This window comes from Dromiciops gliroides, chromosome 3 (assembly GCF_019393635.1).
Source record: "Dromiciops gliroides isolate mDroGli1 chromosome 3, mDroGli1.pri, whole genome shotgun sequence".
NCBI lineage: Eukaryota > Metazoa > Chordata > Mammalia > Microbiotheria > Microbiotheriidae > Dromiciops > Dromiciops gliroides.
Genome location: NC_057863.1, coordinates 358,390,561 through 358,405,751, shown reverse-complemented (window position 1 = coordinate 358,405,751; position 15,191 = coordinate 358,390,561). Strand labels below are relative to the sequence as shown.

Here is a 15,191-nt window from a genome sequence, read left to right as displayed (position 1 = left end):
AAAGGCTCAGGATGATACTTTTCCTTCTATTCCCTCTACCCTAGAAAACCATACCCCTGGTCACCCTCAACCTCCTAAGAGGAAGTCTTCTGGGGGAGTTCGTTGTCCCTGTGGATCACAAACTGAGGCCGAGACCATTAGGTAAGGGCTCTAGTTAGGGTGAACCCAGTGATATGTGAGCAGACTCTTCCACATCTGCATCACTCCCCAACCTGTCCACCCACTTAATTCTTGCAGCCCTACTCACGTAGGCCCGTTTCACCTTGCTATCTGAGGGCCCTACTCAAGCAAACAAAAAGCTCAGATCGACCCAGTTCGGACACCTGGAAGCCTGGCTGATAGCTACCTTTGTCCTTAACCACGAGCACCCCCAAACCCTCTCCAGTTCAGCTCAGTCTGGGTCCAGGTACTGCTGGAAAGTTTGAAGCTCAGTGAAGGCTTCGGGTTAGCATCCTGATACTGGCCAGAAAAGTGAGGAACGTCTCAGGCCAGGTATGAGGGAAAACCCCACCTGAGGGAAACAGTTCTGATAACCTGGGTGCAACTATTGTCTCTGCACCTGTGGAGTCCGGGTTTGGACTTACGCTGGGGGCAGGGAGGGGGTTGTTCAGAGGTCTCTCACAAACAGGAACAGACTTTGAATACCTGCTGCTTTCTGCCCGATGGACAAATTCTTTTCCACTTTGCACCTTCCAGAATGGGGATATATTCATGAGCGTGTCCTGACCTCAGAGAATGGGATGCAGCTCACCAAAGATGAACAATAAGACTTGGGGGGGAGCCTCGGGAATCAGAGGCTCTCCTAGAAGGGCCAAGACCAGGAGAGATCTGTTGGAAGGGTCTTCTGGAAGTCATCTGATCAGACCAGAGTCTGACTAATCCCCTTCCCAAGCAATGATTGAGAGATCCTGGGTAGGGAACCCCTACTCAGCTGGATGGTTCTCTGAGCCTCCCGTTAGATTGTAAGAGCCTTGAGGGCAAACTAGTTTTTGCCTCCTTCTTTATCCCCAGTGTTTAACCTAGTGCCTGGTACATAGTAGACATGTAATAAATGTTTATTGATAGATTGATATGCCTGACGTGAAACAGTTCATAGATGGGCATCTCCTCAATGGACCATGCCCAGAGGTACTGGTACCTAGAAGGGAGATTCAAACTGGGGCCACACCATGCCCCAGTCTCCCAGGACCATTGTATCTCTGGTAAGGGAAGTGAGGTGGGGGAAGGGACAGGATGGGGCCCCAGTACCAAACTCTGGGAGGGAAGTCCCCAAACCCCTAAGGAAGCAGCAGTCCACTCCTCTCTGAGGGGCCTGCTCAGATGGAACCAGAGGAAGCCGCTTCTCGCTCACAGGGGCCCGGCTTGACCAGCCACCCCATGGCCCTGCACCAGGCCCCATGTCCCTTCAGCCTTGGAGACGGGGGCTGCCAAGTCTGGATCTGCTGGACAACCCCAGATGGACACCCTCTACCTCAGAAATATCAAGACCTGGGGCAGCTAGGTAGTGCAGTAGATAGAGCACCCACCCGGGATTCAGGAGGACCTGAGTTCAAATCTGGTCTCAGACACTTAACAATTACTAGCTGTGTGACCCTGGGCAAGTCACTTAACCCCAATTGCCTCACCAAAAAAAAAAAGAAAAATCAAGACCAGGTACAAAGCTGTCCCTTCAGGACCTGACTGACAGGGCAGAAAAGGTTAGTGCTTCTTACCTGACAGAGCACTAGGCCTCAAGCCATCCTGGCCTAGCCCATGGATCCATCAGACACAAAAGTACAAGGCAAGAGGTTGGTTTTTGACGTTTTTCTTTTTAATAAAAAGGCACCTATAAAACAGGTCAATACAGTACAGGCAGCACAGAGACCCCCGAAACAAGCCTAAAAATTGTTTCAAAATAAAAACCAAGAAGATGTCTTCACATATTGTATTTATATATTTATATTTATATATATATATTTATATAATGATACAAAATGGCTGGGGGGAAGGGGGTATGGCCATGAATTGGGAGGGGGAGGAGAGGCTGGTGGGTTGACTTCAGTGATGGTGGAGGGTGTGGAGAGATGGGAAAATGCCTGTTGTGGGCAGTGGGGAAGGGATCAGGTGTGGCTCTGCTCCCCTAGGGGTCGGGAAACACTAAGAATCCCCAGGGTCTGGGAAAGAGACACAATGTTGGTAATCCTGGGGTAAGAAAGAAGACAGGGTGATGACTCAAGTTGAGCAAGACCCAGAATGGGCAGAGTACCCAGTGGGAGTAGGAGGATGAGGAAGAGTCTGATGTGAATGAAGGTGGTGTTCAGAAACAAGAGAACTCTGTCCTGGACCCCCTGGGAGCTGTTTTGGGGGGAAGGATGGGGACACAGAACTTGATTCAGCGGCTGAGGATGGACCAGGTGGACAGCACCAGATGCCAGGGACGGGGGTGGGGCGGAAGAGGCCATATCCCTTTGTATCATGGCTACTGACCTGGGGCCCTATCCCTAATAGGACAGGAAAGCTGGCAGAGAGAAGGGCATGTATCCCAAGGGGAAGAGACACCTCTCCTTCTGAAATTGGCCCTCAGCACAAAAGGCCTTCCCTGAAGGCAGGAAAGGGGAAAATAAAAGGTTCTTTTTATAGGGCAAATGGGAGACAAAACACACAGCTGTCTATGGCTTTTGATTCACGGTGGCTGTCCCCCCAGCCTCCCCAGAGCTTTGCCCTGCTTGGGAGGATGGGGAGAAGTCACTTGGAAGAGAAGGGACAGGAGACTTTGGGGGTAGAGAGGGGAGAAGAAGGGATCTCAGCCTACAAAAGATAGGATCAAGAGGCTTGGGGTACAGGAGGGCCAATGGCCAATTAACTCAATGCCTGGCAGGGACCCGTGAGGCTTTTCCTCCTCAGACAGTCCCCGTGGTTGGGGTGGGGTACTGACTCTGAGCCTTCCCCTCTTTTCCTTCCCCCTTTAGTAAGAGGAAGTGGGTGGTGGCTTTGGGAGGACACTGGTGTGTGGCACAGTCTTAAGTAACAAGGTCAGCTCCGGCAGGGGGCAGCTCTTGCTGGCACTGTGATAACCTGTTCCATAACTGGGTGGGTGCAGTGACTGGGAGGATTCAAGGATCCAAGGCATCAGGATGGGGAGAGAAACCTTCCCAGATCCCTAACTGAAGGTGGGAGGGAGTGAATGGGAAGCCCCTGCCCAAGGTCCCCACTCTGGCATCTCAATTCTAGAGCAGCTTTGAAGTTGGGGTTAAGATGGAATAGGAAGAGGTAGCAGCAGAGGCAGATGCCCCAGACATGCAACTCGGGGAAAGCAAAGACCTGCCGACAGGGATCAAAGGAGACACAAGGAAGACACATTCAGATGCATGTGGCCCCTGAGTGTCTCAGCTGTATAGTCTCCCAGAATCCCAATTCAGCCTATGGGGCACCCCCAGGATGGAAGCCTGCCTGCATAGCCTGAAGCACATCTGGAAAGGAGGAGGTTAGGGGGCCACTATGCTCTTGGGGGGGGGCATGACCTTGCACTAGAGACCTTTCTGCAAATGGTGAGTGTGGGTGTTTGCATGTCCCTGTGAGAGATGTCAGAGGGTTGGGTTTTCTTTGGGGGGGGAGTTGGTGGGGGGTTTGGAGGGAGAACACAGGTTGGGGGGGGGGAATTTCTTTTTTCCTTTTTTCCGAGTCGTCTATTAAAATACAGAAATACAGCACACGCACACACCGGCACAAAGCGCAGGCCTTATTTACAGCAATGATGGCCAATGACATCCACCCACCTGTCTGCATGGGGGAAGCGCAAGGGTGGAGGAAGAAAATAGAGGTATCAGCTACACCACTGGGGAAACTGAGGCACGGGTGGGCTAGGAAGACAGGAGGAGGAGAGGAGAGCAGTAAGAGAGGAAAACCAAGAGACTTGAGAGAGACAGAGACCTTGAGAAAGACAGAGACAGAAGCAGAAAAGGAAGAAGGCAGACTGTGTCTTCTTCCTTTCTTCGCTCACCCTCTTCCCAGCACAGTTTGGGACCTACAAACACATGTTAATTCACTGATGCTGAGTAACCAACAACGGGGGAAGAGAGTGAGACCAACAAACTCCCAAGAAACTGGAATAGGGAGGAAAGGGGAAGACAGGGAGTCCTGGGGGCTGAAACCGAGTAAAAACCCAAACCAAAATGAACAATCCCCCCTCCCACCCCAACTATTTCACCCCAAGCCAACAGCATTGTATGGTTTCCACAGATGCCACTCCAACACACAAGGCCCCCCACCCCCCACCCCATGACACTAGGCCATTCAAAAGTTGTAGGGGATGAGTTTTTTTAAAAGTTTGTAAGATTTCCCATACCAGATCCTCCCCACCTCCTGTACCCACATGCCCCACCTCCCTATCCCAAGCTGGCTAGAAGGGTAGGTTGGCCATGTTGCCAGGACCAGGGAGGTAGCCCATCTGGCTGTCCAGAGACACACTGCGTTGCCGCAGTGGGTGGGACACCATAAGGTTCTGCTGGGGTGGGGGGCCCATTAGGGAGCCTTGGGGAGAGAGCATATGGGGGGGTTGACTGTATACCTCCCCCCCTACACCCCTCTGCTTCATCAGCATGAAATTCTGCTGGGCCATGAGGCCTTGAGGGGGGGACATGACCCCCTGATGGAGGCCATGAGGCATCATGCCTTGCTGTGGGGGCACACCTGTCCTGCCCAATAAGGGCATCTGTCCGGGGTGGCACATGGACATATTGAGACCCCTCTGGACACCCTGCTGACCTGGGATGTTGGGGGGCCGGGAAGGGGTCTGCTCGGCCATCATGTTCTGAAGGTTCATAAGGTGGAGGTTGGGGGGCTGAGTTTTGGGAGGCTGGTTCTCGCTTTTGGGAAAGTATTGCAGGGTGCTGCTGGGTTTCTCCGAAGGGATAATCCGGGACAGGTCGAATTCAGGAATGCCTGTTGGGGTGGGTCGGATCACCTCGCTCAACTCAGGGTCATTCAGCACAGATGCCACACCCGGCAGCACTCCTGGGGGATACGGCTCACCCATTCGCCCTGCCAGCCCCTTTCCCATCAGATGCTGCTGGGGTGGCATGGGGCCTGATGGTTGGCTAGGCAGGTCCTCGGGGGGCAGGGGCATCCCGGGTGGATAATGTTGCTGCATGCCGGGACCCCCGCCCCCACCTCCCCCAGGGGGCATAGCGCCATGGGGCTGCTGAAGCCGAGGGGGGAACACCAGCTGGTTAGAGGGCATCATTTGGGATGCGTTGGGCATGGGGCCGCAAGGAGGATTCAGGGAGTCTGGGGCGCCGGGGGGCATCATCATGGAGTTCGGGGGGGGCCCGCCAGGCCCCTGTGCATTGGGGTGCAGCGGAATGTTGGAGCCCATCGGGTTGGGTGAGGGCAGCATGGCAGGTGGGGGCTCATGAGACAGGGGCTGTTGGCCAGGCAGGTTCATGCCCATGGGGCTCTGGGCAGCTGCCGAGTTCAGGTGCATCTGGTTGGGCTGGTTGGTGTTGATCCCTGAAAGGAAAGGACAAAGGGGTCACCCGTGCCTTCTGGGTTAGGGAAGGGAAGCAGCCGACCCTTCCAGCCTTCATCTGCCATCTCCTCCCCTGTCCTCGATGAGACCCAGCACCCACTGGCCATCTCCTTTGAGCTTTTAGGGTTCTGGTCCCCATTTCTCCCTCATCAGAACCCTGGGACAGCAGCAAGTCAGCCTCGGCTGGAGCATCTAGGAAGCCTCTTTGGTGCTCCAGGCATTTTCCTATAGTGCTATTTGGATGTTTTTTGGAGCGACTGTGTCATGAGTTCGAGAGCTTATTCTAGGAAGCCTCTTTGGACCTCAAGTATCCTGTCCATAACAGTGAGAAGCAGTAGCCATGGCCCTCCCTGATTCTCAGAGCTCTTGAAAAGGTTCAAATGTAGGGGCAGCTAGGTGGTGCAGTGGATAAAGCACTGGCCTTGGATTCAGGAGGACCTGAGTTCAAATCCAGCCTCAGACACTTGACACTAGCTGTGTGACCCTGGGCAAGTCACTTAACCCTCATTGCCCCACAAAACAAAAAAACAAAAAAAAGAAGAGGTTCAAATGTGATATACACATGTACATACAATGTGTTACATCATTTTACATTTTGGGCAGCTAGGTGCCACAGTGGATAGAACGCTAGTCCTGGAGTCAGGAGGACCAGAATTCAAATCTGGCCTCAGACTCTTACTAGCTGTGTGATCCTGGGCAAGTCACTTAACCCTATTGGCCTTGGTTTCCTCATCTGCAAAATGAACTGAAGAAGGAATGGCAAACCACTCCAATACCTTTGCCAAGAAAACCTCGAATTGGGTCACGAAGAGTCTGACACAACTGAAAGGACTCAACAATAATTTATATATATGCACATATATAATCATATATATACACATAGATATCTATCTTTTTTTTTTTTTTAAAGATAGGCAATTGGGGTTAAGTGACTTGCCCAGGGTCACACAGCTAGTAAGTGTTAAGTGTCTGAGGCCGCATTTGAACTCAGGTCCTCCTGACTCCAGGGCCGGTGCTCTATCCACTACACCACCTAGCTGCCCCCATAGATATCTATCTATCTATGTCCTGTGTGAATGCAAAGGATTATTAATGGTTACTCCTGTTACTGCCATAACTCACAGCTCATTTGTACCCCGTGGGGTAGGGGACACTATCCTCTCCTGGTCCATTAGCCCCATCTCTGGTTATGGGCAGCCAAAACCCTTTCCCTCCTATCCTGCCTTAGAGGGCCAAAGCCAAAAGTCCAAGTCCCCAGGAATGTTGTTTTCCCACCTGGCATGGTCCCTGGTGGAAGCATAGGCCGATCAGGCAGAAGCTCGTCATCTGAGGTGGCAATGGTCTTGATGGCATTGTGGTATAGGGGGGTGGAGCTGGGCATGGCATATTTGGACATCTGAGACATCATCAGCGACAAAGGATTCTGGGAGGGGGCAGGATCTGGGGAGGAAGTAAAAGGCAGGCTGGGGTTCATGATGCCTCCCGGGGGGTTGGCAGGTGGGGCAGAGGAGCTACTCCGAGGGCCACTGGAAGGGAGGGCACCTATAGGAGAGAGGAGAAAGAGAGAGATGATGCCTCTGGAAGATGTCCCAGAGATGGCGCAGGGATTACTTCCCCTCATCCAACAGTACCACTCCTGGGATGCCTACCGACAACCTCACCCCACAGACACCCACGTGCTTCTCTAAGACAGATACCAAGGTGTGATCTAGGAAGTTCTGGAAGGGCCACAACTTCATTAATGTCTGCCTTCAACAACTGGGAGATTAAGGTGTACATCCTCCCGACCTACGGCCAACAGGAAATTAACAAGGTGGTAGAAAGGCTCTGGAGGCAGAGAACTTGACTCTCCGTTGTACCATCTGCTACCTGTGTGTGCCTTAGGCCAAGCCTTTTCAATTCTCTGGGCCTCAATTTCCTCATGTGTATAATGGGTCCTACTAAGAGTCCTTCCACCTCTGGGTCCCATGTTCTGATCCATTTCTGCCTCTGAAGCAAATTCACCTCCCCCTTTGAATCTTTTCCACCCTTGGGCTCTGTCTAGTGCCTGAGATCTTAGATCAGTCTCCAGACCCACGTGAGCAACAAGCAATGCCTGTCCTCTCCCCGAGCACGGATGACAACTCACCTTGCTCCAGGTTGCTCATAGTATTGGAAGAGTTCAAGTTGAGAGGCGGCTGCTTGTTCTGGCTGACCCCCGGACTCGGCATGGCTGTCTTAGGTGAGGGCACCCAACCTGGGGAGGGCACCGCCATGGAGGGAGACTTGAGCCGACTGGGTGAGCCAGTAGGTGAACGGACGCTGAGGGAAGAGCTGAGGACCTGAGGAGACTTTAGGGGTCCTGGGGGGTTCGCAGAAGGCAAGGGCACCATCTGAGAGGGTGTCTGGGGCGACTTGAGGTTGGCAGAAGGTGAAGTGACCAAGGGTGAGTGCACCTGACTAAGGGTGGGTGACTTCAGGTGGCCCATGCCCGGTGAGCCCATTTGGTTAATACTGATGGTGAGGTCTGAGGGCCGTCGACCCAGCCCTCTAGCTGGGGTTGGGTGCATGGGTGCCGGAGGGGGAGGGTTGGGTGCTGGAGGGAGGGGCATGTGACTGAGCCGCGTGGTACCCAGGTTGCCCACAGGCATTGAGCCCTGATCAGGGCTGAACATGTCTGGAGCACTACCCATGTCCTGAGGCATGGCAGGGTAGGGTCCTTGCCCACCAGAGAAGCCCTGTTGGCCCTGGTTGGGGAACTGGGAGGGCATAAGCATCTTCTGGGGTGCCCCCATCATGCCACTACCATTCTGGGCCCGGACCCGGGCCAGCTCCTCAGGAGCCAGGCCTTGAGGGCCCATCATGTCCGTGGGGCCCCGCATCTTCTGGGACATCAGCATCTGCTGCTGAGGGGTCATTTGCACATTGAGATTCATGTTCATGTTCATGTTGACATTCATATTCATGTTCAAGTTGCCAGGCCCCATGGGGGCATCCACATCCCTCAGGCCAGACTGCCCCATTGGAGGGCTCAGGAGACCCCGACTGCCCCCAAATTCCATGCTCATGGGGGCGCCCGCCAGGCCCTCCCCGCCTGTCATCTGCCCAGGGAACATGGTCGGCTCCATCTGTCGGTGGGCCTGAATCATACGCTCCATCTCCATGCCTTGTCCCATGGAGTTGCCCGCCATCCCCAGTGGACGCTGCATGCCCATCGTCCGCTTCTCCAGTAGCTGGTGCCGCAGCAGCTCCTCTCGAGCCCTTGGGGTCATGAATCTCTCTGCCTCACCCTGCCCACCGGGATAGGGCACTGCACCCTGCACAAAGTTGCCTGGCCCCCCCACTGGGGGCAAGTCTTCTGTCCAGCCCATGCCCGGCCTCACGGGCCTCTGCATGGCATTCATTGGCACGTCCATAGGCATGCTTTGCATCCCTCCAAACCCGGAGACCCGCTGCATCTGGCTGCCAGGGAAGCGAGGACCAGGAAACGGGTGCCCTCCTCGGAGCTGCATTGGGTCCTGGACATCCATGGGTCCCCGAAGCTGGGCCCCCATGCCTGGAGGCCACTGGTCCCCAGGTTTACTGTGGTAAGGAGGTGGGGGCCCCCGGACCATCATGCCCCCCATGCCCTGGGACAGCATCATCTCCTGCAGGGGTCGTGCTCCATGGAGGCCAATTTGCTCCTCTTTCCGTCGCTTCTCCTCATAATATTCCTCCTGCAGCTTGCGCCAGGCCACCTGTTCGGGTGTCAAGCTGTCCTGGCTCAGCCGCTGCATCATCATGTTCATTTGCTGTCCCATGTCACTGCCCGGGTGGTGACCTGGAACTTCGTGCTCCAGCCCAGGGCCTCCTAGGCTCTGGGTCTGGGAAATCATAGACTGCAGGGGCTCCTCGTATTTCTTCAGTCCTCCAGGTGGGGGTGCTGGGGGAGCCGGGGCTGGCGGTCCCCCATCACCCGTGGCCCCTGGGGGGCCCTTGAGGAAGGGCTCCGTCTCCCCGCTTCGCAGCAACAGCCGCTCGATGTCACGCAGCGTCTGTAAGGAACGCTCACGGTGTTCCAGCTGTTCCTTGGATAGGCCCTCAGAGCCGGTCAGGGCTCGCTGCCCATTGCCTGTGGGAGTGCCCTCCCCTAGCAAGGCGGGACCTCCGGGGGCACCACCAGCATCCCCTCCTGGGGCCAGGGGATTTGTGGCAGTGGCGGCCGTGGGGGTGTTGGGGTGGGTGCCCCCTGTGGCATTGCTGCTGGTGGCACCCACAGAGTTGGGGGTTAGATCCCTGTGTGCATCCTCAGGTGGTCCTTCTGGAGGCAGGGGGGCACTGCCAGGGGGCGGTGGAGGAGGTGGCAGGGGGGGTGGCTGGGACTGTGGGGTGCCTGCTGAGGCTGTGCTCAAGGGAAGTGGTTCCGATGTAGGTGGCACCTTTGGAGCCTGTGGGACGGCAAAAGCAGAGCATGAGGTAGAAGGCAATAGGCAAAGGAGCCCGCCTCTCAGAGAGTACTAGCATTTCCCCCAATACTATACCCTCGTGCCCACCTCCCAGGAAAAGTTCTGGACTGGGCCCATCTCTAGGCCTACACAAATAAATGCTCACCTGGTCAAGCTTGGCACGGGGTACATTTTGCTGGTGGTAGGCCAGAATGGAGTCAACTCGGCCTTGCAACACTGCCTCAGCTGCCCTGCATTGTCATGCATGGGATGGGGGGGGGGGGGAGAAATGCCAAAAGAAAAGGGTGAAAAGGGGCCAACTGTAGGTAGAAGGAAAACACCCTCCCCTCCCCAAGCTGACCTTCCCATGGGTCCATGCTAACCCTGGGTCCTCCGGGTGATTTGCTTGGGACTCTGGATGTATATGTTCCCCGGTGAGATCCCGGAGTAGGGCCTGGACAGAACAGAAGCATTCTCCCCCAGCAGCACTTACGTGTTGGCAAGGTGGGTGGTGAAGACATAGACAAACTGAGCAGTCGGTTTTCCCGGGCCTCCTGGACCACCAGGGCCCTCTGGCCGAAGGCCAGTTGGAGGACCATGGGGGGCTCCAGGGGCACTACTCTCGTTGAGAGGCGGTGGTGGGGCTGGACCTGGGCCTAGCTGTGTGGTGGCCATGCCTGGGTCTGCTACATTACAATCTGCAATGGGAGAGGAGGAGGAGAGAAAGAGGTGAGTGGGCTAATGACCCCCACCCCAGCCCAACTTCACTAGAGGGGGTTACTGGAGAAGTAATGTCCTGGTCCATCTTTTTTTTTTTTTTTTTAAAGTGAGCCAATTGGGGGTTAAGTGACTTGCCCAGGGTCACACAGATAGTGTTAAGTGACTGAGGCCGGATTTGAACTCAGGTGCTCCTGAATCCAGGGCTGGTGCTCTATCCACTGCGCCACCTAGCTGCCCCCGAGAAGTAATGTCCTAAGGGAAACTTGAGCTGAGGGAGGATCACCACTTACTGATCAAAACCATGCTGGACCCAGCACAAGTGGTTAAGACACATTTTCCTAACTAGTTCATCGTAACAATCTGGTCCTGAAGGTCCTTTGTGTTTATAATGTTGTTTGCTTTCTCTTGGCCAGTTTTTGCTAAGTGGTAGCCATGGTGGAGAGAGAAGGGATGGTGGCTTGAGTATATGTGCATTTATGGATATATACTGTGCTCTAAGCAAGCAAGCCACAGATGGCTGGACTAGTAAGCAGGGAGTGGGGAAGAAGGGAAGGAGGAAGGTAAGGCAGAGTAGGCAGAGCCCTGGTTTGGAACTCAGGAAAATGAAATGATTCTCTATGTGACCTTGAGGCAGTCATTTGCACTCTATATACCTTGGTTATTCTCTTCTAAACAACAGGGATAATAACACCTAGTCTATTGCCTTCTAGAAATATAGTGAGGAAGAGCCATTCCCCAATTGATAGATAATCAAAAGATAGAAAGTTTTCAGATGAAATAATCAAAGCTACTTCTAGCCACATTAAAAAAAATACTCTAACTCACTATTGATTGGAAAGATGAAGGTCAAAACAATTCTGGGGTACTACCTCATACCTATTGGATTGGATTGGATTAGACAGAAGAGGGAAATGACAAATGTTGTAGGGTATATGGGGAAAATGAGATATTAATATACTCTTGGTGAAGTTGTAAACTGATTCAAACATTCTGTAGAACCATTTGGAACTATGGCCAAAGGGCTATAAAACTATGCATACTCTTTGACCTAGCAATACTACTACTAGGTTGGTATCCTAAAAGATTTTTTAAAAAGTTGAATTCAAAATTGAGGTGATGTCCATCAATTGGGGAATGGCTGAACAAACTGTGGGATGAGATTATGATGGAATACTATTGTGCTATAAAAAATGATGAGCAGGATGCTCTCAGAAAAACCTGGAAAGACTTACATGAACTGATGCAAAGTGAAATGTATTGTATATAAAACAACAGCAATATTGTAAGATAATATGCTGTGAATGACTTAGTTATTTTCAGCAATACAATGATCCAAGACAACTCTGAAGGACTTATGAAAAATGCAGTCCATCTCCAGAGTAAGAACTGGTGGTGTCTGAATACAGATTGAAGTATAATTTTTTTAGTTCCCTTTTTTAAAAAAAAGGAATATAGTGAGGATGAAACAAGTTAATAGCTTTGTAGGATGGAAGGCATTATTAGACTTTCATAGCCATGACACGGACTGAAAAAACTGGAGAGAGATCTGGGTTCAAACAACGCTAACGGAGTCAGGATCGTGGGTTCTACTTCAATATAGACTGGCAAAGAGAAATTTTCTGTTCCATAACACCCTTGATTTCATCCAGTCATTTCACAAAAAAGCTGATCACAAGGGCTGTGGGGGTGGGGGCTGGGGGGAACATGAGAGTGTGGATGGCTTGGTGCCAAACCACCCCAATTGTAGAAAAACAACTCATAGTCTATCTCCTTCTAACAGTGGTTCACAATAACATCATTCGAATCAACAAACATTTCCTGAATGTATGACATGTAAGGTGCTAAGCTAAAAACTGGAGGAGTTTCAGAGATAAATAAAAACATAGCACCTGCACTTAAGAAATTTGAAATCTAGCAGAGCAGACAAGATAAGAGGTAGAAAATGATTGTGATACCAATCAGAATACTGTAGGTGCATGGGAGGGAAATGAACACTGAAGAATAACCCCCAAAAGTGTGAGAGGAAGTGATTACTGTTGGCTGAGGTGAAAGGGGAATTATGGAAGGCTTCATGTAAGTGGTGGCAACTGAGCTGGGCTCCAAGGATGGGAAGGCTTTCATTTTTGTACAGAACCTGGGATTCTCTCCCTCCTCCTGTATAGCTTGTCCAGAGTCCAGATGACAGTCTAACCTGAGACTCCTCTCTTCAAACAAGCCTGCCCAGACTAACCACGGTGACCTGCTTCCTGTACCACAAAGGTATCAAACCTGGGCCCCAGTGTAGCTAACCAGACTCAAATGTAACTGGGAAATGTTTAACAAAATAAATAACAAATACAATAAAACATCCATGGGGCAGCTAGGAGGCACAGTGGATAAAGCACCAGCCCTGGATTCAGGAAGACCTGAATTCAAATCAGGCCTCAGATACTTACTAGCTGTATGACCCTGGCCAAGTCACTTAACCCCAATTGCCTCACCAAATAAAATAAAATAAAACATCCATAATATTAATTTGTGGGTTTCGAAGATGTTTCTATTTGAGTTTGACACTCTTGACACCCCAGACACGGACAGAGGTAGTCTGGTCCTCTGGTTCATTCACTCGACAAACATTTGTTAAAATGCCTACACTGCTAGGTGTTGTCAGAGATTCAACATTTACATAAAACCTGATCGTGGATAGATGTCACAGAACTGACTGTCTAGTAAGGAGCCGATACTAGTCATCTTTATATGTGAGAATCTTTCCTCCCCAACTACTCTGTGATGTCGTTGACCCGAAGGAATTTTATCTTATCCAGGCCCTAAAAACAGACTAGATGAATGATCAACCAACCAAGCAATCAATCAGTCATCAGGCATTTATTAAATGTCTGTTATAGATAACAGGCACTATGTAGGTAACAGGGGAAAAGAGTTTTGTAGCAGTCCTGTCACACAAACTCCTATGATTTATCCCTTATGATTTATGGGACCCATTTCTGAGGTGGTTAGAAGAAATTAATAGCGCCTGGGAACACATAGGAACTAAATAACCTACACCAAGCCTCTAACCAACTCAGTCAGCTTGTCCTATCTCAAAGAAAAGCACAAACTGCACTGCCCTCCCAGACTAAGCCAGCAGGTGGCAGCACAGGCCAAGGATTTGAAGTGGCTACCAAGGCTTTCCAGGGATAAGGGTGACTCATCACCCCCAATTCCCTTTAGAAAGAGGAAAACTAAGGAGGAGGCAAGGGCAGGATGATGACTAGTGTGTTGGGGCAGAGGTAGCATGAGGTTCCTCTGAGCCACCTTGGTTAGAAATAAGAGGAGGGGGGCAGCTAGATGGCTCAGTGGATAGAGCACCAGCCCTGGAGTCAGGAGTACCTGAGTTCAAATCCAGACTCAGACACTTAACACTTACTAGCTGTGTGACCCTGGGCAAGTCACTTAACCCCAATTGCCTCACTAAAAAAACAAAAAAAGAAATAAGAAGAGGGTCTTTGCTGGCAGAGGTCGGGGTAGGAGGAAGACCGTTGCCCCTTAAGGGTACCCTCAAAGCCAGAATGGGAGAATGTAGAAAAGGAGGGTTCTGGAGATCTCTGGGGCTGACACTGAAGGCTTCTAGGCCAAGCTGTCCTGTCACCTACTTTCCCCAGCTCCAAGACTCTTCAGAGTTGGTTGTGGGCTCCTTGCTGGCGGCCCGGTCTCTATTTCTAATGACTACCTTGGCTAAAGATGAAGTCTCATCCTTGTGGGAGGAGACTGGGGACCTCTTTTCCCTAATGCACCCTTCCCCAACCTCACCGGGCCCAACATTAAGGAACTTTTCCTTCATCTTTCTGAAGATCTGCACCCTTGCCCCAACGGGAACTCACTATGGGTGGCCCCGATGGGTTTGTCGTCATCATCGCTGTCGGGCCCGGAACACCATTCGTCCCCACTGTATGGCTGCTTCCTCTCCAGCACACAGCGGCGCTTACTCCTTGGTGCCACCTCTGCCCAGGGAAGGCAGAAGGGCGGCAGCAGCAGGGGTAAGGAAGGGAGAGATATTAGTGTCTGTTTCTAAAGTCCTGGCCATTCACCCAGTTCACTCCCAATCTCTGTTCCCTTCTTCTTTTCTCAAGTTTGTTGGCACTGCCCAGACTGTTGTGGGAACCATGCCAGTCTCCCACTCCACCCCCATGCCACTGGCCCCCAACATACTACCATTTGTTTCTGATTTTGCTCCAAAGCGAAAGCCGCCTGGCGCCCCTCCCCCCCCAATACCAAGCGTAGAAGAATCCTGACCACAACTGTTTCCAATTAGGACTGGGGGGGAAGGAGGGGGGAGGGGGAGCAGCTACTCATCTAGGCCCTGCGCCTTCCCCAAATGGCTCCTACCCGTGGAGGACACTAGGAATGCCTGGGAGCGAGGGTCTACCTGGATCTTATACCTAATTCTACAGGTCTTTTCCCCCACCCCCACTTCCCACCTAAATATACTTCCCCTATCTTCTCCACAGGGTGGAGTGAGAAGGAAGACAAAGGCCCAGAGACCCCTTTGTCTGAGATTCCATCATTCACAATAGGCCCCTTTG

General features: G+C 52.1%; 1 protein-coding gene across 3 annotated transcripts in view; it reads right to left on the bottom strand.

Moving 5' to 3' along the window:
• Nucleotides 1-1,796: 1,796 nt before the first annotated feature.
• The window catches only part of BCL9L (BCL9 like), a 36,883-nt gene continuing 23,488 nt past the window's right edge, over nt 1,797-15,191 (bottom strand). For 2 of the 3 annotated variants that reach the window (XM_043993283.1, XM_043993284.1), the window contains exons 3-8: nt 14,490-14,609; nt 10,403-10,607; nt 10,076-10,160; nt 7,635-9,912; nt 6,782-7,048; nt 1,797-5,487 (exon numbers count right to left, since the gene is read on the bottom strand). In XM_043993283.1, coding sequence (XP_043849218.1) covers nt 4,379-5,487; nt 6,782-7,048; nt 7,635-9,912; nt 10,076-10,160; nt 10,403-10,607; nt 14,490-14,609 — 4,064 coding nt within the window. In that variant the 3' untranslated portion in view covers nt 1,797-4,378. The remainder of the gene's footprint in view (nt 5,488-6,781; nt 7,049-7,634; nt 9,913-10,075; nt 10,161-10,402; nt 10,608-14,489; nt 14,610-15,191) is intronic. The other variant, XM_043993285.1, reaches the window with a different exon arrangement.